This window comes from Trachypithecus francoisi, unplaced genomic scaffold (assembly GCF_009764315.1).
Source record: "Trachypithecus francoisi isolate TF-2019V2 unplaced genomic scaffold, Tfra_2.0 Lachesis_group20, whole genome shotgun sequence".
Classification (NCBI taxonomy): Eukaryota; Metazoa; Chordata; class Mammalia; order Primates; family Cercopithecidae; genus Trachypithecus; species Trachypithecus francoisi.
Window position 1 is genome coordinate 43,003,698 of NW_022681466.1, and position 24,984 is coordinate 43,028,681.

Here is a 24,984-nt window from a genome sequence, read left to right on the forward strand (position 1 = left end):
TTCTAGTATCCAAAAATGATTCATGAAGTCAGGAATTATTTTGCAATGCAAATAATCAACCCCCTAATTAATCTTCCTTAGAAGTTCTGATTCTTATGTGCTATAATGAATTTTCTTGATAACGAGACCCACTTGTGTTCATTTTTGGCTATCTTACAGTTAATAACTCCGTCCTTGGGAAGTGGTTGAAAGCTGAAATAATCAAAACTCTAGAGCTGCTGCATTTCTCAGCTCAGAAGCCATTCCTGCATCTTACATTGTTCTTCTACTATCTGGCTTTAAAATTATGCATTTTGGAGTTAGAAGGGCCTCATAAGTCAGTCTAGTTTCTTCTACTTTGGGAATCTTATCCTCCGGCATCCATTATAGTCAGTATTCCAATTACGAGTGTGTAGCACTAGAACCGAGGGAATCACTTTCACAAGGCTCCTCATTCTATTAAACCACTCTCACTGCAGAAAACTATTTCTTGCACGAAGCTGGAATCAATATTCCTGCAACATCCTTCTTTCGGCCTTAAAAATTATTCACAAATCGGCCGGGCGTGGTGGCTCAAGCCTGTAATCCCAGCACTTTGGGAGGCCGAGACGGGTGGATCACGAGGTCAGGAGATCGAGACCATCCTGGCTAACACGGTGAAACCCCGTCTCTACTAAAAAATACAAAAAAATTAGCCGGGCGAGGTGGCGGGCGCCTGTAGTCCCAGCTACTCGGGAGGCTGAGGCAGGAGAATGGCGTGAACCCAGGAGGCGGAGCTTGCAGTGAGCTGAGATCTGGCCACAGCACTCCAGCCTGGGCGGCAGAGCGAGACTCCGTCTCAAAAAAAAAAAAAAAAAAAAAAAATTATTCACAAATCTCACGGTCTTTAGAAGTCAATGGAATGAGCACAATTATCATTATCTCTTGGCTTGCGTGTTTTAAAAGGAGAGGCGAGCCATCTTAGTAAGTATTTGTTGAATGCATGTGACAGGGGAATGACAATGTCCAGCGCCTGCATGGGTGACTAAGAGGGTTCTAAAGTGGGGTGGTCTATAACATATAACTGAACTGCAGGGGGAGCCACACTCCAGAGACTGTCCGCCCAGCTCCCCTTGGGTGTAGGTGAATCCACTCAACCACTGCTGGTTGAGAATTAGAAAGATACTACATGACTTTGCACATTTTCGAATATAAAAAGACCTTAAAGACCATCTACTTTAAAAAGAAAAAACAAAAAATAAAAAATAAAAATAAAAAGACCATCTACTTTAAACTCTTTTGATTCACCCACTGTTGTTCCACAGTTCAGCTCATCAACTTGGTGTGGACAGCAATTTCCACTGCAAATTTGAGATGCCACGGTGTTTTCTTTTTTTTTTTTTTTTTTTTTTGAGACGGAGTCTCGCTCTGTCGCCGGGCTACAGTGCAGTGGCCGGATCTCAGCTCACTGCAAGTTCCACCTTTCGGGTTCACGCCATTCTCCTGCCTCAGCCTCCCGAGCAGCTGGGACCACAGGTGCCCGCCACCTCCCCCGGCTAGTTTTTTGTATTTTTTAGTAGAGATGGGGTTTCACCGTGTTAGCCAGGATGGTCTCGATCTCCTGACCTCGTGATCCGCCCATCTCGGCCTCCCAAAGTGCTGGGATTACAGGCTTGAGCCACCGCGCCCGGCCTAAGATGCCTCGGTGTTTTCTAAATGATGCATACGTAAGCACTCACTCCCTGAGATTCTGATATAATGACCCTGGAATCCGGTCCAGGTAAGAGTAGTTTGAAAACTTACCCAGGTGATTCTAATGTGTCAACAAGGTTGGAAACCACTGTGTTAGGGACTGCAAAGATGAGACGTGTCCACAGCTGTTGTATTGGTGGAACAGGGAAAAAGAAGAACGAGGAGATGAGAGGCCTGGACCAGTTGTGGTGCCACCTGCTCCTAATTCCAACCAGTCATCTCAAGTGTTTCTCATGAGCCAGTCACAAAAAGACAAATACTGTCTGATACCAGTCATATGAGGTACTCAGAGCAGTCAAATTCATAGAGACAAAAAGTAGGATGGTGGCTGCCAGTGGCTGAGGGAGCTATTTAATGAGCACAGGGTTTCGGCTGTGCAAGATGAAAAGGGTTCTGGACATGGATGGTGGTGATGGTTGCATGACGACGTGAATGTACTTGACATGACTGAATTATATACGTAAAATGGTTAAGATGGAAATTTTTATATCTTCTCACAACTAAAAAATGTTAATAGTCTATTTTTGTTTTTATTTTTGAGACAGAGGCTGGAGTGCAGTGGTGCGATCTCAGCTCACTGCAACCTCCACCTCCCGGGTTCAAATGATTTTGATGCCTCAGCCTCCTGAGTAGCTGAGATTATAAGCGTGCACCACCACACAGGGCCAAGTTTTGTATTTTTAGTAAAGACAGGGTTTCGCCATGTTGGCCGGGCTGGTCTCAAACTCCTGGCCTCAGGTGATCCAACCGCCTTGGCCTCCCAAAGTGCTGGGATTACAAGCGTAAACCACTGCACCTGGCCCTTAATGGTATTTTCTAATGAAAACTCTTCCTGAAGATAAGATTAGCGAGACTGGCACAAGGAAGAGTTCAGTAGGCAGAGCTTGAGTCATCCTTGACCTCTGGGATAATGTTTTCCTGACTCTGTCATTTTTTTGAATTTACCCTAACCTAAAATGACCACTTCTGAATTTCTTCCATGAGCATTGTTGAAATACACATGGTGGGTTTTGTCCCTTTATACTCAGTTCAGAGCAGAACTGACCCCTTCCCTTTTCTTCTGAATTACAAGGTCTGGGCTTCTAGGCCAAGACAAGCTGACACTTTGCCTGGCTGCTTCTTTAATTCAGAAGGCCCTGGAGTGCTGAGGCACATGATGAGCACCGCTGGGATTAGGGTTACCAACTTGTCCTGGTTTGCAGGAGACTTTCTCAATGTCAACATTGAAAGTCCCACGTTCCTTCCAAGAATCCCTCAGCTCAATGCAAACTCAACTAATAGGACTGGTCACCCTACTAGTAGTCCTAAATCCTAGGGGACCAAACTGGGGGGAAAGTAGGGGAAGGAGCAAGAAAAAGACTAAAAAAATTGGAAAGCTGTGCATGCTGCCTATGACTTTTGATGGCCCTCAAGGTTACCATGGATTTCTGATTCTTGCTTTGAGTTTACTGTGATTATAATGATGTGCTTAATTACCACCAGAATTATCAGTGTAATAATAAAAACCAACAAATGTGAACACGTCTCCAGTACCATGCTGGTTTATTACAAGTATTATGTCATTTCTTTCTAACTATAATTCTCTAAGGTAAACACTATTATTAACCCTATGGTAAGAAGTCCCACTAAAGATATAACTTATGCTTTCTCAGGTCTAGAGAGAAAGACACCAGAATGTCACCCTGACCATCCTTGAGAGGATAAACGGCCAGGCACGGTGGTTCACGCCTGTAATTTCAGCACTTTGGGAGGCCGAGGCGGGAGAAGGTCAGAAGTTTGAGACCAGCCTGTCCAACATGGTGGCACCCCATCTCTACTAAAAATATAAAACTTAGCCAGGTGTGGTGGTGCACACCTGTATTCCCAGCTACTGAGGCACGAGAATCGCTCCAGCCCGGGAGGCAGAGTTGCACTGAGCTCTGCACTCTTAGGCCACTGCACTCCAGCTGGGTGGCTGAGCAAGGTACTGCCTCAAAAATAATAATAAAGTAGATTCCCAGCACTTTTGGAGGCCGAGACGGGCAGATCATGAGGTCAGGAGATCGAGACCATCCTGGCTAACACGGTGAAACCCCATCTCTACTAAAAAATACAAAAAACTAGCCGGGCGAGGTGGTGGGCGCCTGTAGTCCCAGCTACTCGGGAGGCTGAGGCAGGAGAATGGCGTAAACCCGGGAGGCGGAGCGTGCAGTGAGCTGAGATCCGGCCACTGCACTCCAGCTTGGGCAACAGAGCCAGAATCCGTCTCAAAAAAAAAAAAAAGTAGATAAACTTTTGGAGCATTAAAGGCCACTCTTCCTCTGGAGATAATCAAGGTAGCTGCAATTTAAGCATGAGCTGGTTGCTTTAATGTTCAGAAAGAATATGATCAAAACCATTTAGGGGGTGGGGCCTCCTCCTATAGACAATGAAGGCAGCTACCCTCAGAAGCTCTATTATACTGGAAGAGAGATATGAGACCCTTCCTGCTTTAAGAATCAATGAAGCCGGGCGTGGTGGCTCACGCCTGTAATCCCAGCACTTTGGGAGGCCAAGGTGGGCCGATCACCTGAGGTCGGAGTTTGAGACCAGTCTGGCCAACATGATGAAACCCTGTCTCTACTAATGACACAAAAATTAGTCGGGCGTGGTGGCACACATCTGTAATCCCAGCTACTCCAGAGGCTGAGGCAGGAAAATTGCTTGAAGCTGGGAGGTGGAAGTTGCAGTGAGCAGAGATCACGTCATTGCACTCCAGACTGGGAGACAGAGCCAGACTCCGTCTCCAGAAAGAAAAAAGAATCAATGAGACGGGGTTGCCTCACTCCTGGTGGTGTGAATCCTTCAGGAAGGAAAGCGAACAGAGGTTCCAAGTCTACAAGGGAAAGAGCCCAGCCTACTCTGAAGAGCTTTGTGGGATGGCTCATCCAAACTACTGAGCTCTAAGAACTGGAACCCTGGAAACCCAAGCAAGACGACACCCACAGCTGGACCAGGCCCCAAAGAAGCAGATCATCCTGCCTCAGAGATCCACAGCAGCTGGGAACCCGGATCTGCAGACCCACTTGGTTTGATGGTACTGTGTGGGACCATCTGTCAACACTGACACCCTGTGGCACTGAGAAGCAAAGGCAGCAGCCGGCTAAGCCTCCAGGCTCTCCCTGCTGGAACTAGAAAGTCCAAATGGCCCCCTTCTTCCCTCCCTTTTTGGTTTTGTTTTGTTTTGTTTTGTTTTTTGAGACAGAGTCTTGCTCTGTCGCCCAGGCTGGAGTGCAGTGGCATGATATCGGCTCACTGTTTTGTTTTTTGTTTGTTTGCTTTTGTGTTTATTTTCTTCAAGATGGGGTCTCGCTCTGTTGCCCATGCTGGAGTGCAATGGCGCCATCTCGGCTCACTGCAATTTCTGCGTCCCGGGTTCAAATGATTCTCCTGTCTCAGCCTCCCCAGTATCTGGGATTACAGGTGCACACCACCATGTCTGGCTCATTTTTCCCTTCCTTTTTGGATTCGCTGTGCTTCAAGGCACTGAGGCCATGAGGCAGGGTTTGCAGATACAGGATAACTACAGCCCTGATGCGGCTGATCCTGACACCGAAATGGCTGTGGATCCCCGAATGGGGCGGCTCTATACTCCTGTCTCTGAAACCTGCTTCTTAACTTACTTCCCCAAATGCTCCATTCAGGGAAGATGGATGATTTATCTTAGACTCACAGGATGAGAGAGCAGTAGCTCCACCTAGTGGAAACATCCAGGTTGAAAAGGTCATGTTGGGGGATGATGCTATTTTGCAAAGTCAAGATATTTCATGTCCCTCCAGGAAGCCTTCCTTGATCCGAGTTATGCTTTCTCTTAACAATCTGTCTTCCCAGTCATAGGAGTTCATGCACAAATGTAATCTCCTAATTGTTTGTCTAAATAGCTTTCCTAATAAACTTGTGGAAGCCAGGGACAATGTTTTGTTCACTGCTGTATCCCCACTGCCTTGTATGTGATGAAACCAAAGGGTTATTTTTACACTTAATCTATAACACCAGACTCAGAGGAGGTCTGGGAAGAATGGGAAAATGTTTTCCCTCTGCTGTCTGATGCCACCATTTTTTCTAGCTAGTATCTGCAATTTGGAAGGCTACGTACCTCTATCTGGAAATCTGAACTTTAGTTTTTGTTTTTGTTTCCTTTGTTTGGTTTTTGAGACAGGATCTGGCTCTGTCGCCCAGGCTGGAGTGCAGTACATGATCTCAACTCACTGCGACCCTCCACCTCCTGCGCTCAAGTGATCCTCCCACCTCAGACTCTCAAGTAGCTGGGACTACAGGCACGTGCCACTATACATGGCTAAGTTATATGCCACTATACATAGCTAAGTTAGTATTTTTTGTAGAAATGGGGTTTCGCCATGTTGCCCCGGCTATTTGCAAACTCCGGGGCTCAAGTGATTCGCCCACCTCAGCCTCCCAAAGTCCTGGGATTACAGGCGTGAGCCACCGCCCCCGGCCTGAATTTTAGTTTTGAAAGCAGGTCAAATAGGCTGCTGCCCTGAGCTAATGCACCCCCTGCCCTGGGCTGGTTGTTTATGCTATCAACACGGTGTTTTTTTCCTTAGAAATTGTACTTAAAGTTATAAAATGCAGCCGGGAGCGGTGGCTCACACCTGTAATCCCAGCACTTTAGGAGGCCAAGGTGGGTGGATCACAAGGTCAGGACTTCAAGACCAGCCTGGCCAAGATGGTGAAACCCTGTCTCTACTAAAAACACAAAAAATTAGCTGGGCATGGTGGTGGGCACCTGTAATCTCAGCTACTTGGGAGGCTGAGGCAGAGAATTACCTGACCCGGGAGGTGGAGGTTGAAGTGTACCGAAATCACTCCACTGCACTCCAGCATGGGCAACCATCTTAAAAAAAAAAAAAAAAGTTATAAAATGCAACTATTTGACATAATAAGAGCTTTTAGCAATGACACAGAAGGGAAGGGAAATGCATTTGGATATCATAAAATCACTTTTATTTTTACCATAGCAACATTTCAGTGAACATTTCTTGACTGATTTGGGAGAAAAGATCTGGTTTTATGATTCCTCACGCCTTCTCCGAGGGTGAATATACTGTTTCCCAAGGACAGGGAGAGAAGCTGAATCATAAAATCATATGAACATTTTCACAAGAGGATTCCTCTTGAAGTTTCAGGGAAATTGTTTGCAGACAGAGGAAAACATCCACTTATTGATGAAAAGGGAGAGTAAACATTGGAACTCTAACCTAGACGCCCATATGGGTAAAAAAAAGAAAACTGGCAAATGTGAACTCACAGTTGATCTCTCTGTGTAAAGGAATTCAGAGATGTTTGGAGTGCTTAACCTATGAGGCCAATTCCGTGGAAGAACTCTACCTTCTACTTCACAGACAGAACACTGGGCTAGATAGGATGCTTGTCTGGCCCGAAGTGGAATTTCTTACCATCTGTATACTCCCCCAAGACCCACAACAGATGGTTACTGAGTTGAAGCTTGTCACTGATCCTTAGTGATGTCAACAAGCTCAGCTCTGGGAGCTGGCACTCCAGAAGCCCAGGTCAGGGGAGCAAGGGAAAGTGGAGATGGGAACAGAGCTCTGACTCCTAGCCCCGTATTTGATACTTACTCCCTTCAAAGTCCTGTCCTTGGACTACAAATTGAGTTCCCAGTTAGAAATCAGAAAACCATGAAATATGAGTTGCATTTCTAAGATGTGCCTGAATTTAGTATGATGTTTAAGAGGAAAGGGCAGTGGGAAGCATAAGGAAAGGGCAGAATCTTTTTTTTTTGGATCTAAGAGTGGAATGATGATGCAACTGGCAAGGCACAAGAGGCCTTCGTACAAATCAAACATTGAGACTGAGATTCCTGATGACTCGAGTGAGCTCAAAAGAGAAAGGTGGCTGGGCGTGGTGGCTCACACCTGCAATCCCAGCACTTTGGGAGGCCGAGGTGGGCAGATCACTTGAGGTCAGGAGTTTGAGACCAGCCTGGCCAACATGGTGAAACCCCATCTCTACTAAAAATACAAAAATCAGACAGGTGTGGTGGTGTGCACCTGTAATCCCAGCTCCTGGGGAGGCTGAGGCAGGAGAATCACCTGAACCTGGGAGGCTGAAGTTGCAGTGAGCCAAGATCGCATCATTGTACTCCAGCCTAGGCGACAAAACAAGACTCCATCTCAAAAAAAAAAAAAAAGAGAACGAGAGAGAGAGAAAGGTGAGTTTGTGGACATATTGGACACACAGGACATGGGACATGGGGCCTGAAACACTGTTTTACAGACAGAAGAACACAAAGGATAATGCAGCCTGCCATTCTGTTTCTTCCTTTCTCCTCTATCCCTTCTTCCCTCCCTGGGAAACCACAGTAGCAAAAGTCTCATTCAATCAAATAGCTGTCAATTATATGAGTTGTACTTTTCTCTTCCTCAACAGCAAACTGGCTTTCCTCCTTTTTGTCCTCCTCTTTCTGCCTATAGAGCAATTTCCTCCTGTCCACTTTGCAGGGCCGATAGCTCAGATACAGTGCTATGGTGATGACACCCACTCCAAGGGCAATGGTAATAACGACAAAGAGGGCAGAGCTGATTCCTTCATCCAGTCCTGTCCAAGCACAGAAGGCAGAGTTAGGAAAGTTTGATAGTATGAGGATCACCCACTGCAGCCCTCCAAGCCCACTTCTGAGTCTCATTCTTCCCAACCTAGTAGAATCTTTCTTATTCCCATCCTTGGAAAAGAATCTCAAACCCCTAAGGGGTTTCCCATCTCCTGGGCCTGGCAGCAGGGCAGCAAAGGTTACCTTGAACAATGACAGCAATGTCTTTGCTGACAGAGCCCAGCTGGTTAGTGACTGTGTAGCAGTAGGTTCCAGTGTGGTTCTGGGTTGCCTTCTGTGGCACTTCAAGGTCAAAGACCACCCCATTCCAGGTACACACCAAGGCTGGAGCTGGGTTTCCCTTTGGGACGCAGGCAAGCGTGTGTTCCATCCCTTCCAGCCAGGTCTGTTTGCCAGAGCAACGGGATTCCTCTAACCGTGGCTTGTCTGCAAAAACAGTTTCCCAAAGAGCTGAGTTGAGTGCACCACACTCCCTCCCTACCTTCACACCCTGCTCCCTCTCCTCACCCAAATGCGGTCCCCTCCACCCAACAGCTTTCCTTACCAAGGGAGCACTAGCAGCTCCCTACTTTGAGGCAACTCTTCTTTCCCATCTTCCCCATGGGCAGGGAGTCCCAGATGAAACTTAGGGTGTTTTGGTTTGTTTGTTTGTTTGTTTTGAGACGGGGTCTGGCTCTCTCGCCAAGCTGGAGTGTGTGCAGTGGCGTGATCTCGGCTCACCGTAACCTCCACCTCCTGGGTTCAAGCGATTCTCCTGCCTCAGTCTCCCGAGTAGCTGGGACTACAAGCAGTGCCCCCATGCCCAGCTAATTTTTGTATTTTTAGTAGAGACGGGGTTTCACCATGTTGGCCAGGATGGTCTCTAACTCTTGACCTCGTGATCCACCAGCCTTGGCTTTCCAAAGTGTTGGGATTACAGGTGTGAGCCACCATGCCCAGCCAAAACCTAGGGTGTTTTTATAGATTCAGACTAAATGATAACCCTGCTGTGTCCGTGGTGGCCCTGGGGCCCCTGCTTCCCATCTTTGCTTCTCAGTGGGTAAGGAGCTAGGTAGTGGTGAACTCAAGAGATGAGGATTTTTCTACTTTTCTCTTTTTTTTTTTTTGAGACGAAGTCTCACTTTGTCACCCAGGCTACAGTGCAGTGGCGTGATCTCGGCTTACTACAACCTCCGCCTCCCAGGGTTCAAACGATTCTCCTGCCTCAGCCTCCTGAGTAGCTGGAATTACAGGTGCCCATGACCACACCCGGCTAATATTTGTATTTTTCATAGAGATGGGGTTTCACCGTGTTGGTCAGGCTGGTCTGGAACTCCTGACCTCTAGCCATCCACCCACCTCAGCCTCCCAAAGTGCTGGGATTACAGGCGTGAGCCACTGCGCCCGGCCTATTTTCTCTACTCTTCAAAATAGAAATTTGTAGATGAATTTTTGTATATTTCCCTTTTCAGCATAAACTCCCACTATCACTTCCTTTGTTCTCCTCGGCCATTGCCCTCAACTAATGTTGCCTGATCACTTTAACCCCTTTCCTTTATGTTCCCAATTTCCCCTCATCTGGTTCCCCACTCACTCTCCCGGGAGTAAGGTAAGCTTGGAACTCTTTCCTTTTATTCTCTCCTTTGATTTTTTTTTTTTTTTAATGAGAAAAATGTGGCAACTCTAATAATGAAGCACTGCTGGCCAAGAAGCTCTCTAGAAATGGGAAAATAATAATCCTTATTTTGACAAGAAAGATCAGGCCCCTACTCACATAGGACATGGAGCTGGATCACAGTGGTTTTCATCAACCACTGACCCTGCACCTCCAAAGAGGCCTCGCAGGAGAAATTTCGGCCATCATCTTCCTCCCTGGTAGTAAGTAGAAGCCAGGCAGGCTCCCCAGGGGCAGGGAGGTCTGGGGCTCCCTGAAGCTGAAGAGTAGGGCTGGGTGATGTTAATACATGCCCTGAGCAGGTCACATTAATGTTGGTCCCTGCCAATGGGTATGATTCTTTTAGCTCCAGGATTGGTGGAGGGAAGCCTGTAAGGAAAGGAAAAGGAGAACCAGACACATTTCTCAAAACTAGCAGACACTTCTGCACTCTTGCTGCTGGCAAAAGCCCTTGGGAAGGCAGACAACGGGGAAAGACTTTGGATACCATTGCTTCTTCTGTAAAAGCTGAAGGAAAGAATGAGGTGGTTTGGGGATCCGAGAGCTTCCCTTATGCATGCACACATTTAGTTATGCTTCACTGCAAGGACTGCAAGATGTCTTTTCATCTTACAGCTTTCCTCCTCACCTCAAATAAATGTTCCTAAGAAGTAGTTTAGGGCATCCAAAATCACTCTGTAAGCAGGATAGCCTAAGGAAACTGGGGATGAAGGCTGGAAAGAACTACTGTAGCAATACATGTCCCCAATCTGCCTGCATTTACCAGAGAAAGATGAAGACTCATACTCACTTCAGAGAGTACCCAGCAAAGGGCAGCAGGAATATCTATAGCCAAATCACCAACCCATTACTGTGTTTTCAGTTGCAGAGAACCCGTATGAAAAAGGAAGAGCCAGGTCACTTACTGTAGCTATGCACTAGCTTTCTTGTTTTCTGTTCCATTGGACCCAGAGATGCAAGGCAAGACAGTTCCTGATCACCAGCCTCCATGGCCCGAAAGGTAGCATTGGCCCATGCTGTGTCCCCCTCCCAGGAAAGGAAGGAGCTCAGCTCTTGGTCTTCCAGGAACATGTGGAATATAACTTCTTTGGCTGGAAACACCCTAGCCACCTCGCAGCTCACAGTCTCCGCCATCCCAACCTCCAAAGGGAAGAGACCCAGATATGGGGAGTCTGAGAGAATTCTGCCAAAAAAATGAGGACAAGAAGAGAAAGGAGAAAAGTCATGAGAAATCATACGTCATGCAGGACCCTTCAAGGTAGGAAGGGAGTGGGGTTAAAATGTCTCTCTTCCCCAGGGTGAGCTTAAAGCCCAAGCAAAGGTGGAGCTCAGTTACTCTCACACCCTCACCCTAAACCCCATGAGAACTTAGTCCCAAAAGCCAAGGCAAGATGAGCCCCAGGATTCCTCCTGCACTTGAGTTCTGACTCACCAAAGATCCGGAGTATTTTGATGGGTGAGCTGCCTTGAAAGAGCCTCCCACCTTGCAAACTCAAATCCAATTCTGCACGGCAGGAAAAATTGCACCTGTCATTCTCCCTTTGGGCTCTGACACTGATGATGACCTCAGCTCTTTGGGAGGCCACAGCCAAGCTCATAAAGTTCTTTCTATGCAGTTCTTGGTTACCCTGGAGAAGGGCAAGGGTGAGGCTCTCCAAGGGTGCTACACTGGGCACATGACACTTCACTGTGAAGGCTTCATCCACGGCCACCCAGGCAGGCTGCAGCTCCAGGATCACTTGCTCTGGTGGCTCTTTAAGACAAAAAAGCAGGGCTTGATGAGCATGCCATCCTCCTCTCCAGAAAGAAACGGCATAGGACAGGAAGATGAAGTGATATAAATCACAGAAGGTGACTGCCACCTTAAACCAACTGATCAGCAATGTCAGAATGTCAGCTTTCTGCCATCCCTGCCCTAGATGGGGCGAGTTAGTCTTCTGGCTCTTGTTCTTCCCATCAAAAGTGGCTAAGGCCATAGCCAAGAAGAGTGACTGCTGAGGGAGGGTCCCTTGCTTTGACTGTTGCTGCCATTCTGGAAAGCACTGATCTCTTACCAGAGGGGCTTCAGGGGCAAGAGCAGCTTCCGGGGGCTCCTTAGCATCACACAAAATCTATACTCTAGCAGGCCAGGTGCGGTGGCTCACGCCTGTAATCTCAGCACTTTGGGAGGCCAAGACGAGCGGATCACTTGAGGTCAGGAGTTCCAGACCAGCCTGGCCAAGATGGTGAAACCCTGTCTCTACTAAAAGTACAAAAATTAGCCAGGCGTGGTGGCAGGTGCCTGTAATCCCAGCTACTCAGGAGGCTGAGGCAGAGAATTGCTTGAACCCGGGAGGCAGAGGTTGCAGTGAGCCAAGATTGCGCTACTGCACTCCAGCCGGGGCAACAGAGCAAGACTCCATCTCAAAACAAACAAACCAAACTGTAGTTAACCAAGTTCTGACCCCACAGAGACCATACTTGCTTTCATGGCCATATCTTTGCCCATGTTATTTGCCCACCTGAAAGGTCTTCCTTACCTGTCCCCTTCAATTCAAACCCTAATCATCCCGGGGGAGGGCAGTCAGGAGCCTCCTCCACCATGGAGCCTTCTCAGGCTGCCCCAGTTCACAAAGACCCTTCTCTCTCCAATCTCTGTTTATTCCAATAGCTTGTAGCAAACAATTCAGCATTAATTTTATACTTTTTTTTAAGAGATGGCATCCCACTCTGTTGCCCAGGCTGGAGTGCAGTGGTGTGATCATAGATCATTGCAGGCTTGAACTTCTAGGCTCCAAGGATCCTTCCACCTTAGCCTCCGAAGTAGCTGGGACTACAGGTGCACACCACTATGCCTGGTTAACTTTGAAAACTTTTTTTGTAGAGACAGAGGTCTCACTATGTTTCCCAAGCTGGTCTCAAACACCTGGCCTCAAGTGATCCTCCTGCCTTGGCCTCCCAAAGCGCTGGGATTAAAGCACGAGCTACTGTGCCCAGCCTAATCTTATACTTTTTGGTAATTTAACCATAAACATTATTAGCATATGTTTCCTGTATTGAAGATATTTTCAAGCACAGATGTCTGGATGCTCTCTATGGTCTGCTCCTAATTTAAAACTCAGAAGAAAGCCTACATCAAAGGGAAGTAGAAGTGGGCCAGGCTCACTTCTACTTGCTGAACTTGAGGTGGCTCACGCCTGTAATCCCAGGACTTTGGGAGGCTGAGGCAGATAGATCACTAGAGGTCAGGAGTTCAAGACCAGCCTGGCTAACATGGTGAAACCCGTCTCTACTAAAAAAATACAAAAATTAGCCAGGCATGGTGGCGGGTGCTTGTAGTCCCAGCTACTGGGGAGGCTGAGGCAGGAGAATTGCTTGAATCCATGAGGTGGAGGCTGCAGTAAGCTGGGATCACACCACTGCACTCCAGCCTGAGTGATAGAGCAAGATTCCGTCTCAAAAATAATAATAATAATAAAGGTGATTGGATCTAGAATCCCTGCAGTATGACAGAAATCTTTATTAAGGGCCTTAATTATCTCCCCTAATTAGAAACATTTGTCCCGTCCTTCCCTAAATAAGACATGTTCATGTTTCCCCATTCCTCCTTTCCGTCCCCCTGCCCCCAGCCCTCAGCCCCACTCACGATACACAGTGATGCCAAGGCTTGTGTCCTTTTGAATCCCTGCACAAGAGAAGAAGCACTGCAGGATGGAATTCTCTGTGACATCCTCCAGAAGAAACTCTTTCCACTGAGGCCCTTTGCCCACCTGAGTTTTCTTTAAGAAAGTCTCAATTCCACTGGGTCCTGGGTCTGCGCAAGTAGTGCTGCAGTTGACCACTAGGGACTGTCCAAACTCCACCAGGGCCTGATTTGGCCAAACAGAAACCTCAAACGACTCTTCCGCGACCCGGGAAATATGAACCACATATGCCAATGACTCTGGTGAGGACCACGAGACCCAAACAAAATGCAGAACCTATTCTATCTAGTTCTAGGTTAGAGAACAGGAAATCTGCCCTGAACAAAAAGGTTCAGAGGACCAGACAGGACAAAAGACCTGTAATTGGCTGGGCGCAGTGGCTCACACCTGTAATCCCAGCAGTTTGGGAGGCCAAGGTGGGCGGATGACCTGAGGTCAGAAGTTCGAGACCAGCCTGACTAACATGGAGAAACCCCATCTCTATTAAAAACACAAAATTAGCCGGGCGTGGTGATATGTGCCTGTAATCCCAGCTACTCGGGAGGCTGAGGCAGGAGAATTGCTTGAACCCGAGAGATGGAGGTTGTAATGAGCCAAGATTGCGCCACTGCACTCCAGCCTGGGCAACAGGGCGAGGCTCTGTCTCAAAAAAATAAATAAATAATAAAATAAAATGTCAGTTCTACCATTTACCAGCAATATGACCTTAGCCTAATTACTTAAACTTCTATGTTTTTGTTTTGTTTTGTTTTGAGATGGAGATTCGCTCTTGTTGCCCAGGCTGGAGTGTAGTGAAACTCCACCTCAAAAACAAAAACAAACAAACAAACAAAAAAACCTGTAATTAACAAGTTAGCTCTGATTCCTCCACTATTCCCTCCACCTATCTTCTTTCTTGAGAACTTGAATTCTCTATTAGTATCACCATGGAAATTACAGAGTTGTTAAAAAAATTATGCCCAGGAAACCAACATCTTCCTAAACTTTCAGAATTCTCGAAAGCGTCCCAGGCTAGGCCGCTGCGGACCCTCACAGGATTCGAACTTCATTACTTATCCCTCAAAGCAGTGTCTCCCTCAAATTATGGCTAAGGATTCCCTTCGCCAGAATCACCCTGAATGCTTCTAAACTGCAGATTCCAACTCCATCTCAGAGTGCATGGTTTCAAACCTGTGAAGGTGGGACCTGAAAATATGCTAGGGAATAAAACAGGCCTCCCGGGGACCCTTATGCACACCAAATTCTCAGACCCATTGGTCTGCAGGCGACTCCCGGGTCACTCATTTCCCATGCCTTTTCTTTATGCCTCTTCTCAGAGTGAGACCATTCCGTTTCAATTTGGTGCTGAGAGAATGGATGTTTTGGATGCCTACAAATTTTGTCTGTTCTAGAAATCTTCTCTGATGCAGTGGGAGATGTCAGATACATTTTTATTTTATTGTATTTTATTTTTGAGACAGAGTTTCACTCTTTTTGCCCAGGCTGGAGTGCAATGGCGCGATCTCAGCTCACTGCAACCTCCGCCTCCCGTGTTCAAGTGATTCTCCTGCCTCAGCCTCCCAAGTAGCTGGGATTACAGGCACGAGCCACCATGCCCAGCTAATTTTGTATTTTTAGTAGAGACGGGGTTTCACCATGTTGGCCAGGCTGGTCTCCTGACCTCGGGTGATCCGCCAGCCTCAGCCTCCCAAAATGCTGGGATTACAGGCATGAGCCACCATGCCCGGCCAAGCCACCGAGCCTGGCCTCAGATGGATTTTAGATGCCTGATGTAAGTAAAGGGCACAGAGACTTCAGGAAGTCCTGAGGGCTTCTCTACAGGTCCCTTTTAGCTAGTCCATGTCTACCATCTACTTCACCTCCCAATACCAGTCCCCTCTGGGAATACACAGCTCTTGTAAAAGTGTTACCTGCTAAGGCTCCTGTTCCTTTCCTGTCATCAGGAGAACTCACTTTTTGTACCTGAGCTATGGGTCCTGTCCAACCAAGAGCCTATTATAGTTCATCATGACACAAATGGTGGCAATAAAGAAGTAAAAACATTCTCAAGAGGAGGAATACAGGGCAGTCCTGGGGCAGTAGGGAACCAAGCAGAGAAGGCATGTTTCCTAGGGAGAGTGCTCTCTGATAGTCTATTAACTTGGGTTATCCCAGTTATAAGCCAGAGACCCTAAGGATTCTGTATCCTAGTGATCCAAGAGATAGGAATATTTCCCCCGGGTCCAGATGAACGAACATTGAAGTGTCACCCCACACAGGACTCACCACCTGCTTCCTCACTGACCAGCTACCTGTGTCCTGGCACATACTGGTTTAAAATGCTTTCCCAAATAGCCTCACCTGGGCAAAGGATCAAGGCCAGCAGGGCCCAGACACCAAACAGAAGCATTTTCATCCTGATGAGAAGGGCCAAAGGCTGCAGAGAAAAAGACAGCAATGCTGGAGAAAGTGACCAAAAATACATATATAAGGAAAATTATTTCTTTGATATTAAAAGTCAGTCCCTTTCCTGAAATCTCACTAGTCTAGAAAAATTATAGCAAAAACATCAGCAGTGAAGGTGTACTAAAAGAATGTCTTGGGCTTGGCGTGGTGGCTCACGCCTGTAATCCCAACACTTTGGGAGGCTGAGGTGGGAAGATCATGAGGTCACGAGATCGAGATCATCCTGGCTAACACAGTGAAACCCTGTCTCTACTAAAAATACAAAAAATTAGCCCGGTATGTTGGCGGGAGCCTGTAGTCCCAGCTACTCGGGAGGCTGAGGCAGGAGAATGGCGTGAACCCGGGAGGCGGAGCTTGCAGTGAGCTGAGGTTGTGTCACTGCACTCCAGCCTGGGTGACAGAGTAAGATTCCATCTCAAAAAAAAAAAAAAAAAAAAGAATGTCCTATATTATATCTATTTATTTCAGTTTGGCTTATGTGCATAGCAAAAACACGGGGGAAAATATGAAAAAAGATGAGGCAATATTATCAAGACTCCTGTGTAAGTTGTATTCTACTTACCTTTTTACTAGTTTGCCTCCATCTATTAGACTGAGTCAATAGAAGGGTGCTGGCATGAAAACATGAAAAACTGAGTTTAGGCTGGGCACAGTGGCTTACACCTATAATCCCAACACTTTGAGAGGCCGAGGCGGGTGGATCACCTGAGGTCAGGAGTTTCAGACCAGCCTGGCCACCATGGAGAAATCCGTCTCTACTAAAAAAATACAAAATTAGTTGGGCGTGGTGGCAAGTGCCTATAATCCCAGCTACTCAGGAGGCTGAGGCAGGAGAATCGCTTGAATCCACGAGACAGAGTTTGCGGTGAGCCGAGATCATGCCACTGCACTCCAGCCTGGGTGACAGAGCAAGCCTCCTTCTCAAAAAAATAAAACAAAAACTCATTCAAGCTAATTTATTCTAAGAAAGGCTTCTTGACTAGCCTTATCGCACTTCACAGTCCCTTATTTGTTATACATGATCTCTATCTCACTTTATGCCAAACAAGATTTCTGAAGTTGCAAAGTGACCTAATGTTCACTTTGGTGAATTATTTCAGTGATGTAATCATCACTATACTAGAAATTCCTTGAGGATAAGAGGTTGTAATGTACTTATCTTGTATCTTAAGCACCTAGCACAGAGCCTATGATATTGTGGACTACAATGAAGGACTACTCTCCAATTTTGTATTGAATTTTCATACAGTGGGTTTGGAACAGGTCTAACTCCACTTCTATGATGGCCTGAAAGAGTTTTTTCTGCTTTTTTTTTTTAAATACAGGGATAACAGGTGTATGAAAATTTATAATCCCAAGTGAAGGTTACCCTTCAAAATAACCACTTTGGAATGCTATCATCTTATTCCAGTGATGACACAATTATTCAAAATCTTTTTTGAAATTATTTATTTATATATTGAGACAGGGTCTTGCTTTGTTGCCCAGGCTGAAGTGCAGTGGTGTGATCACAGCTCGCTGCAGCCTCAAATTTCTGGGCTCAAGCAATCCTCCCACCTCAGTCTCTTGAGTACCAGGGACTACAGGCACATACCACCACACCCAGACGATTTTTTTATTAACTGTTTTTGTAGAGCCAGGGGTCTTACCATGTCGCCCAGGCTAATCCTGAACTCCTGGCCTCCAGTGATCCTCACAGCTAAGCCTCCCAAGGTGCTGGGATTACAGGCATAAGCCACCACGCCCAGCCTGAAAGTAATTTAGAACTGGCTTTTAAACCATATAAGAAAAATCAAGGGCCAGGCGCAGTGGCTCAAGCCTGTAATCCCAGTACTTTGGGAGGCCGAGACGGGCGGACACGGTGAAACCCCGTCTCTACTAAAAAAATACAAAAAATTAGCTGGGCGAGGTGGTGGGCGCCTGTAGTCCCAGCTACTCGGGAGGCTGAGGCAGGAGAATGGCGTGAACCCGGGAGGAGGAGCTTGCAGTGAGCTGAGATCCGGCCACCGCACTCCAGCCTGGGCGACAGAGCGAGACTCTGTCTCAAAAAAAAAAGAAAGAAAAAAAAAAAAAAAATCAAGCTAGGAGCAGTGACTCATGCCTATAATCCCAGGATTTTAGGACACCAAGGTGGGAGGATTGCTTGAGCCCACGGGTTTGAGACCAACCTAGGCAACATAGCAAGACCCCTGTCTCTACAAAAAAATTAAAAAATTAGCCAGGTGTGGTTATGCTCACCCGTAGTCCTAGCTACCTGGGATGCTGAGGTGGGAGGATCACTTGAGCCAGTTTGAGGCTTCTGTGAGCCATGACCATCCCACTGTACTCCAGCCTAGGCAACAGAGCAAGACCTTGCCATAAATAAATAAATAAGTAAATAAATAAATAAATAAAGCAAGCTCTCCTCTTTGTTACTGAACCAAACCAGGTCTATCTGTCCATGTGCAATGTAAAGCCAAACACTGAAGCACCAGATTTTTGTAGAGATAAAAGTCTATTTCAAGTGGCTGAGCGAGAAGACAGGCTCAAATATGTCTCTTCAATCTGGAGCCTGGAACAAATTTTAAGTGTGAGGGAGGACACAGGCATAGGTGGAAGTACTGGAAGGACAGATTTTGATCTGAAGGACTTCAAACAGTACCGTTTATGGTAAGATATGGTAAAGGGTCTTATACCCAGACATTCCTGGGCTTGGACCTATTGCTTTTGTTTCAAAAGTGTTCCCGTGCTCGAGTTCCAGCCACGTCCCAATCTTTTGGTTCTGCTGAAGGGCAAGACTTTAGTTCCAGGGTTATTTGAGGTCAAAGTCTCCCTTTCTGCACATGCTCTGACTGTATGACTTGCAACTTCTTGGCTCTGGGCCTGTAAAATAACTTGATACCCCGCTATCAGCGGGGTAGAACCAGTGAGAACTGATCCAGCAATTACACTCTCCAATGTGTAGATCTTGTGATGTTTAAGTCTATAACATGAATCCAGATTATTTGTGCTTTGATGGGGCCACAGTGTCACAAATAATTCCCCTTAGAGATTAATCCAAGAACTCCTTCTGTTTTACTCATCTCTCTGTAGCTTGCTGATGTTACTTTCTTTTTTTCTTTTTTTTTCTTTGAGGTAGAGTCTTGCTCTGTCGCTCAGGCTGGAGTGCAGTGGCACGATTTCCACTCACTGCAAGCTCCGCCTCCCGGGTTCACGCCATTCTCCTGCCTCAGTCTCCTGAGTAGCTGGGACTAAAAGCACCCGCCACCACGTCCAGCTAATTTTTTTGTATTTTTAGTAGAGACAGGGTTTCACCGTGTTCGCCAAGATGGTTTCGATCTCCTGACTTCGTGATCTGTCCACCTGCCTCGGCTTCCCAAAGTGCTCAGATTACAGGCATGAGCCACCGTGCCTGGCCTTTTTTTTTTTTTTTCTGAAATGGGGTCTCACTCAGTCACCCAGGCTGGAGTGCAGTGGTGTGATCACAGCTCACTGCAGCCTCAGACTCCTGGGTTCAAGCAATCCTCCCATCTAGGCATTCCAAAGTGCTGGGATTACAGGTGTGAGCCACTGCACCTGACCTGATATTACCTTCTTCTGCACAGCCTAGCACTGCTGTCAATTTTTTTTTTTTTTTTTTTTTTTTTTTTGAGACAGAGTCTCGCTCTGTTGCCCAGACTGGAGTGCAGTGGTGCAATCTCCGCTCACTGCAACCTCCACCTCCCTGGTTCAAGCGATTCTCCTGCCTCAGCCTCCTGAGGAGCTGGGACTACAGGCACGTGCCACCTGGCCTGGCTAATTTTTTGTATTTTTAGAGAGATGAGGTTTCCCTGTGTTAGCCAGGATTGTCTCGATCTCTTGACCTCATGATCTGCCCGCCTCAGCCTCCCAAAGTGCTGGGATCACAGGGGTGAGCCACTGCGCCTGGCCTCACTGCTGTCTATTTATCTCATAGACTATGCTCTGCTCTTAGAGTCTTAGCAAAAAAACAAAAAACGAAAAAAAAAAACTTCCTATTGCTCATTACTATAAGCCAAGCTAATCGATTTTTCTTTGTAGTTGCTACTAGTACTATCTCTATGCCCATAAAGAGTCTTAAGAAAACCGTCCTAGGCCGGGCGCGGTGGCTCAAGCCTGTAATCCTAGCACTTTGGGAGGCCCAGACGGGCGGATCACGAGGTCAGGAGATCGAGACCATCCTGGCTAACACGGTAAAACCCCGTCTCTACTAAAAAATACAAAAAACTAGCCAGGTGAGGTGGCAGGCACCTGTAGTCCCAGCTACTCGGGAGGCTGAAACAGGAGAATGGCGTGAACCTGGGAGGCGGAGCTTGCAGTGAGCTGAGATCCGGCCACTGCACTCCAGCCTGGGCAACAGAGCGAGACTCCATCTCAAAAAAAAAAAAAGAAAGAAAGAAAACCGTCTTGGGCGAGTTTTTGTTTTCATACCCATAGACAGACACGTACTTTGTTCTTTGTTGTTTCATGCCCTGCCCTCACCGCACTATCCCCACAGCTCCAATCTTGCATCCTTCTTTTCACGTAGCAGGTTCTGAAACACAAGATTCTGTATTTATCTTGCTAAGGAGAAAGAAAGTAGTAACCCCAAGGAGAAATTATTTTTAATTTCTTTTAGAATTCCTTTTGTTTATTCTGTGGATTATATCCCAAATTAGAGGTTTAAACTGAGGCCGGGCGCAGTGACTCACACTTGTAATCCCAGCACTTCAGGAGGCAGAGGCGGGTGGATCACCCGAAGTCAGGAGTTCAAGACCAGCCTGGACAACATGGTGAAACCCTGTCTCTACTAAAAATACAAAAATTAGCTGGACGTGGTGGTGGGTGTCTGTAATCCCAACTATTCAGGAGGCTGAAGCAGAATTGTTTGAACCCGGGAGGTAGAGGTAGAAGTGAGCCAAGATTGTGCCATTGCACTCTATCTCAAAAAAAAAAAAAGGGTTAAACTGTCTGAAAGTTTTGTCCTGCACTCCAGCCACTGGGAGGTCTGTTGCAGGAGAACGGTAGGCAGTGAGGGGAGGGTGGGGACGCATGCTGTTGGATTGCTCTGGCTGCGGGATGTGAACTAAACTTTGCGTCCAAGTTTGGGATTCTCACCTTCCATTCATAGTCAATGGTTTCTTGCTGCCTTTCCTTCCTTCCTTCTTCCTTCCTTTCCTTCCCTCCTTCCCTCCCTGCCTCCTTCCTTTCCCTCCCTCCTTCTCTCCCTGTCTCCTTCCTTTCCCTCCCTCCTTCCTTCCTACCTTCCTTCCCTTCCTCCTTCTTTTTCTTTCTTGCCTTCCATTCATATTCAAGGGTTTCTTGCTGTTTTCTCTTTTCCTTCTTCTGTTTTCTCTTTTCCTTCTTTCTTTCTTTTTTTTTTTTGAGACGGAGTTTCGCTCTTGTTGACCAGACTGGAGTGAAATGGCCCGATCTCCGCTCACTGCAACCTCTGCCTCCTGGGTTCAAGCGATTCTCCTACCTTAGCCTCCCAAGTAGCTGGGATTACAGGCTCGCACTATGTCACCCCGCTAATTTTCGTATTTTTGGTAGAGATGGGGTTTCACCATGTTGGCCAGATTGGTCTGGAACTCCTGACCTCAAGTGATCCGCCCACCTTGGCCTCCCAAAGTGCTGGCATTACAGGCGTGAGCCACCCTGCCCAGCTGCTGTTTCTTATAAATATAAGTCACACTGGGCCTTTGCACTCTCTCCTCCACCTGCCTGGAATTCTTTTCCTCCTCCCTAAACACTCCTCTACCCAGTTCAGTATCTCTTTGCCATGCAGCCTGAGTTGACCCCTGGCTTCCCAGCCCTCCCTGCCCACGCACCCCACCGCAGCGCCCCCTGCATGCCTACCGCTTTCCCCTCCGCAGCACCATCGCCTTCTAACACCCGACTGATGAGGCCTGAAATCAGCGGCTCTATCTCCCCTGGACTGTAAGTACTAGGAAGGCAGGGCCCTTGGTTTTATTCACTCATGGATCCCAAGCACCTGGAACGTTACAGGCGTTCAACGACCATGAAGGAACAAGTGAATGCACGAACGCACTAGATAGACGGGTACCAATCCTCGTGTGAGGGCCGCTGCCCCCCGCGTGGATACCGGGCACCAGGTCAGATCTTGCTGGGAAGGGGTCTCGGGTCCAGCGGGGAGAGGGGCGAGGACACCTCGTGACCACCAAGGCTCTTTCTGGCGGACGATCCCTAACACACGTGAGAACCCGTTCAAAAGCACTTTCACCCAGCTCCTCTGGGCTTCTGGCGACAGCCAAGGAAAACACGACCGAAATTCTCACCGAGTCGCGGCCGCTCGCTCGCACGTCCCTCACCCTAGCCGGGCAGCTCCTCACGGCCTCGGCCTCCGCTCCTAGGCCTCCGCTCCTCAGCCTCGCCCGCTCGGCTATCAGGCGCCAGCCAAGCTCTCAGACCGTTTGGTCTGCACCGCCAGGCGGGGGCGCGCGAGGGTGCGGCCGGAGAGCGGATTTTCTTGATCTGCCTAGAAACTCCTGACGTCCACGCGAAAGCTCAACAGGGTTGGCTGAGATGAGAGAGGCGGGCAGGTAGCTACAACGACGGGAGGGGAGAGCGGAGAAGAAGAGGGTGGGGAAGGCTGAATCCTGTGGGGCAGAAAGCGCGTGTTTGGCGCCGCATAACCACTCTGAATAACGCAATGTGGAAACAAAAGGAAAGGGATCGTTGCGGCAAAGCGCTGCTGTATGAGGAAAACAAGAGGTTGTCCTCTCCTGTGGCTGTTGTTTTCGTAGTGCGGCCCGGACACGTGAGCCGGCCCGCGCCTCAGCGAGTTGCGCACGAAGCCACGTTCCCGCCTTGGACATGCGGGCTCGCTTGGCGGAGCTTGGGGCCTCTGCTGGCTGCGCCCTGGCGGGCTGGGAGATGTGTTTGGCGGAGTTTTGACAATGGATAATTTGCAAAAAGGCTTGTTTTTTGTTTTGAGACGGAGTCTCGCTCTGTCGCCAGGCTGGCGTGCAGTGGCGCGATCTCAGCCCACTGCAACCTCCGCCTCCCGGGTTCAAGCGATTACTCCTGCCTCAGCCTCCTGAGTAGACTACAGGTGCCCGCCACCACGCCCGGCTAATTTTCTATTTTTAGTAGAGACGGAGTTTTACCATGTTGGCCAGGCTGGTCTCGAACTCCTGACTTCAGGTGATCCCGCCCTTCCAAAGTACTGGGATTACCTCATGAGCCACCGCGCCCCGCCTTTTTTCTTTTCTTTTCTTTTTTGCTCACCCTTCCGCGTTTCCATACCTTCCCTCCACTTCTTCACTTACAAATAACACACTTGAGCCCCCAGCGTCCCTTTCTTGCTTGCCGCCCGATGTGCCTGCGCCCCCTTTCACCCGCGCCGGGAGCTGTGGGTCCAGTGGCAAAAATGGGGTGAGGGAGGAAATAGCCCTCTGTTGCATCTCCGCCAGGGACCCCCTTCCTCAGCTTCAATGCCAAACGTCTTCCTGAAGGGAAGCCTCTGGAGGTCAGTTCTCAAGCGTTCACCCTGACACCGCATTGAGCTGTTCCCATCTGGTTTCCTGTTGGACCTCTGGCTCTCCCTCAATCCTTGGCCTGATCGCGAGTCGTGGGCTGAGTTTCTTGGTGCAGTGAAATGGGAGGACTTGGGTTTTTATTATTATTATTATTATTATTATTGTTATTATTTCAGGAGAACAATTATGTGCCTCGACCGTCGAATATAGGCACACTTCAGGGAGCCGCTGTTACCCGCATTTTATGAATCAGGTAACAGACTTGGAGAGGCCTCACTCTTGGGGACAGGGAGTGGCTGGCAGGGGAATTATTAATATTACTGGCAATTTTAGCATCCAGTGTGTGTTCTGAGAACTATTTCTTGCCCTGCAAGAATCTTTCATCAACCCGCCATCTTTCTTTTTATACTCTGAGCAAGTGGCTTCTTGGGCTAAGGCAGGGCTGTCTAGGGTAACGTTATCACTGCCTTGTTCCCTCCTTCCGTACTGATAATTTGAGGGAGAAAGTCAGATAGAATCAGAAGCTTTGGAGCCAGAAAAGCCTGCCTATGAATCCCTCTTTAATACCTTACCAGCTTTCTGACTACTGGAAAATTACATAACTTGTAGTCATGTCCTCCTAATCTTTTTTTTGTTTTTGTTTTTGAGATGGAGTCTCCCTGTGTCACCCAAGCTGGAGTACAGTATCCCCATCGGCTCACTGCAACCTCCACCTTCCGGGTTCAAGTGATTCTCCTGCCTCAGCCTCCCCAGTAGCTGGGATTACAGGTGCCTACCACCACACCTGGCTAATTATTGTATTTTTAGTAGAGACAGGGTTTCACCATGTTGGCCAGGCTGGTCTTGAACTCCTGGCCTCAGGGGATCCACTCACCCACTTCGGCTTCCCAAAGTAGTGGGATTACAGGCATGATCCCCGCACCCCAGCACATGATCCCCATGCCTAATCCAATCCCATCTGTTTTTATTAGAAATAGCTGTACTGTGTGAAAGCCATTTTTAAAAGTTCTGGTAATTTTAGGCCAGGCGTGGTGGCTCACGCCTGTGATCCCAGCACTTTGGGAGTCTGAGGTGGGTGGATTACCTGAGGTCAGGAGTTCGAGACCAGCCTGCTCAACTTGGCAAAACCCTGTCTCTACTGAAAATACAAAAATTAGCTGGGCATGGTGGCTGGTTCCTGTAATCCAAGCTACTTGGGTAGCTGAGGCAGGAGAATTGCTTGAACCTGGGAGGCGGAGGTTGCAGTGAGCTGAGATGGCGCCATTTCACTCCAGCCTGGGCAACAGAGCAAGACTCTTGTCTCCGAAAAAAAAAAAAGTTCTGGTAATTTTATACATTTGTCACATCTAAATTTTAGCAAATGGGCTAAATTTTAGCAAAAGGAAATGGCTCCAGCTGACCCAT

General features: G+C 47.8%; 1 protein-coding gene across 1 annotated transcript; it reads right to left on the reverse strand.

Annotated features, from left to right (window-relative positions):
- Nucleotides 1-7,857: 7,857 nt before the first annotated feature.
- Nucleotides 7,858-23,069, reverse strand: LOC117067430 (intercellular adhesion molecule 5). Its single transcript, XM_033184000.1, is given in 11 exon segments — nucleotides 7,858-8,307; nucleotides 8,504-8,746; nucleotides 10,074-10,343; nucleotides 10,880-11,122; nucleotides 11,125-11,157; nucleotides 11,407-11,727; nucleotides 13,600-13,866; nucleotides 15,998-16,073; nucleotides 20,549-20,633; nucleotides 21,938-22,073; nucleotides 22,378-23,069. Coding segments are annotated over 10 exon segments (1,785 nt in total). The 5' UTR covers nucleotides 21,961-22,073; nucleotides 22,378-23,069; the 3' UTR covers nucleotides 7,858-8,083.
- Between the last annotated feature and the right edge of the window lie 1,915 nt (nucleotides 23,070-24,984).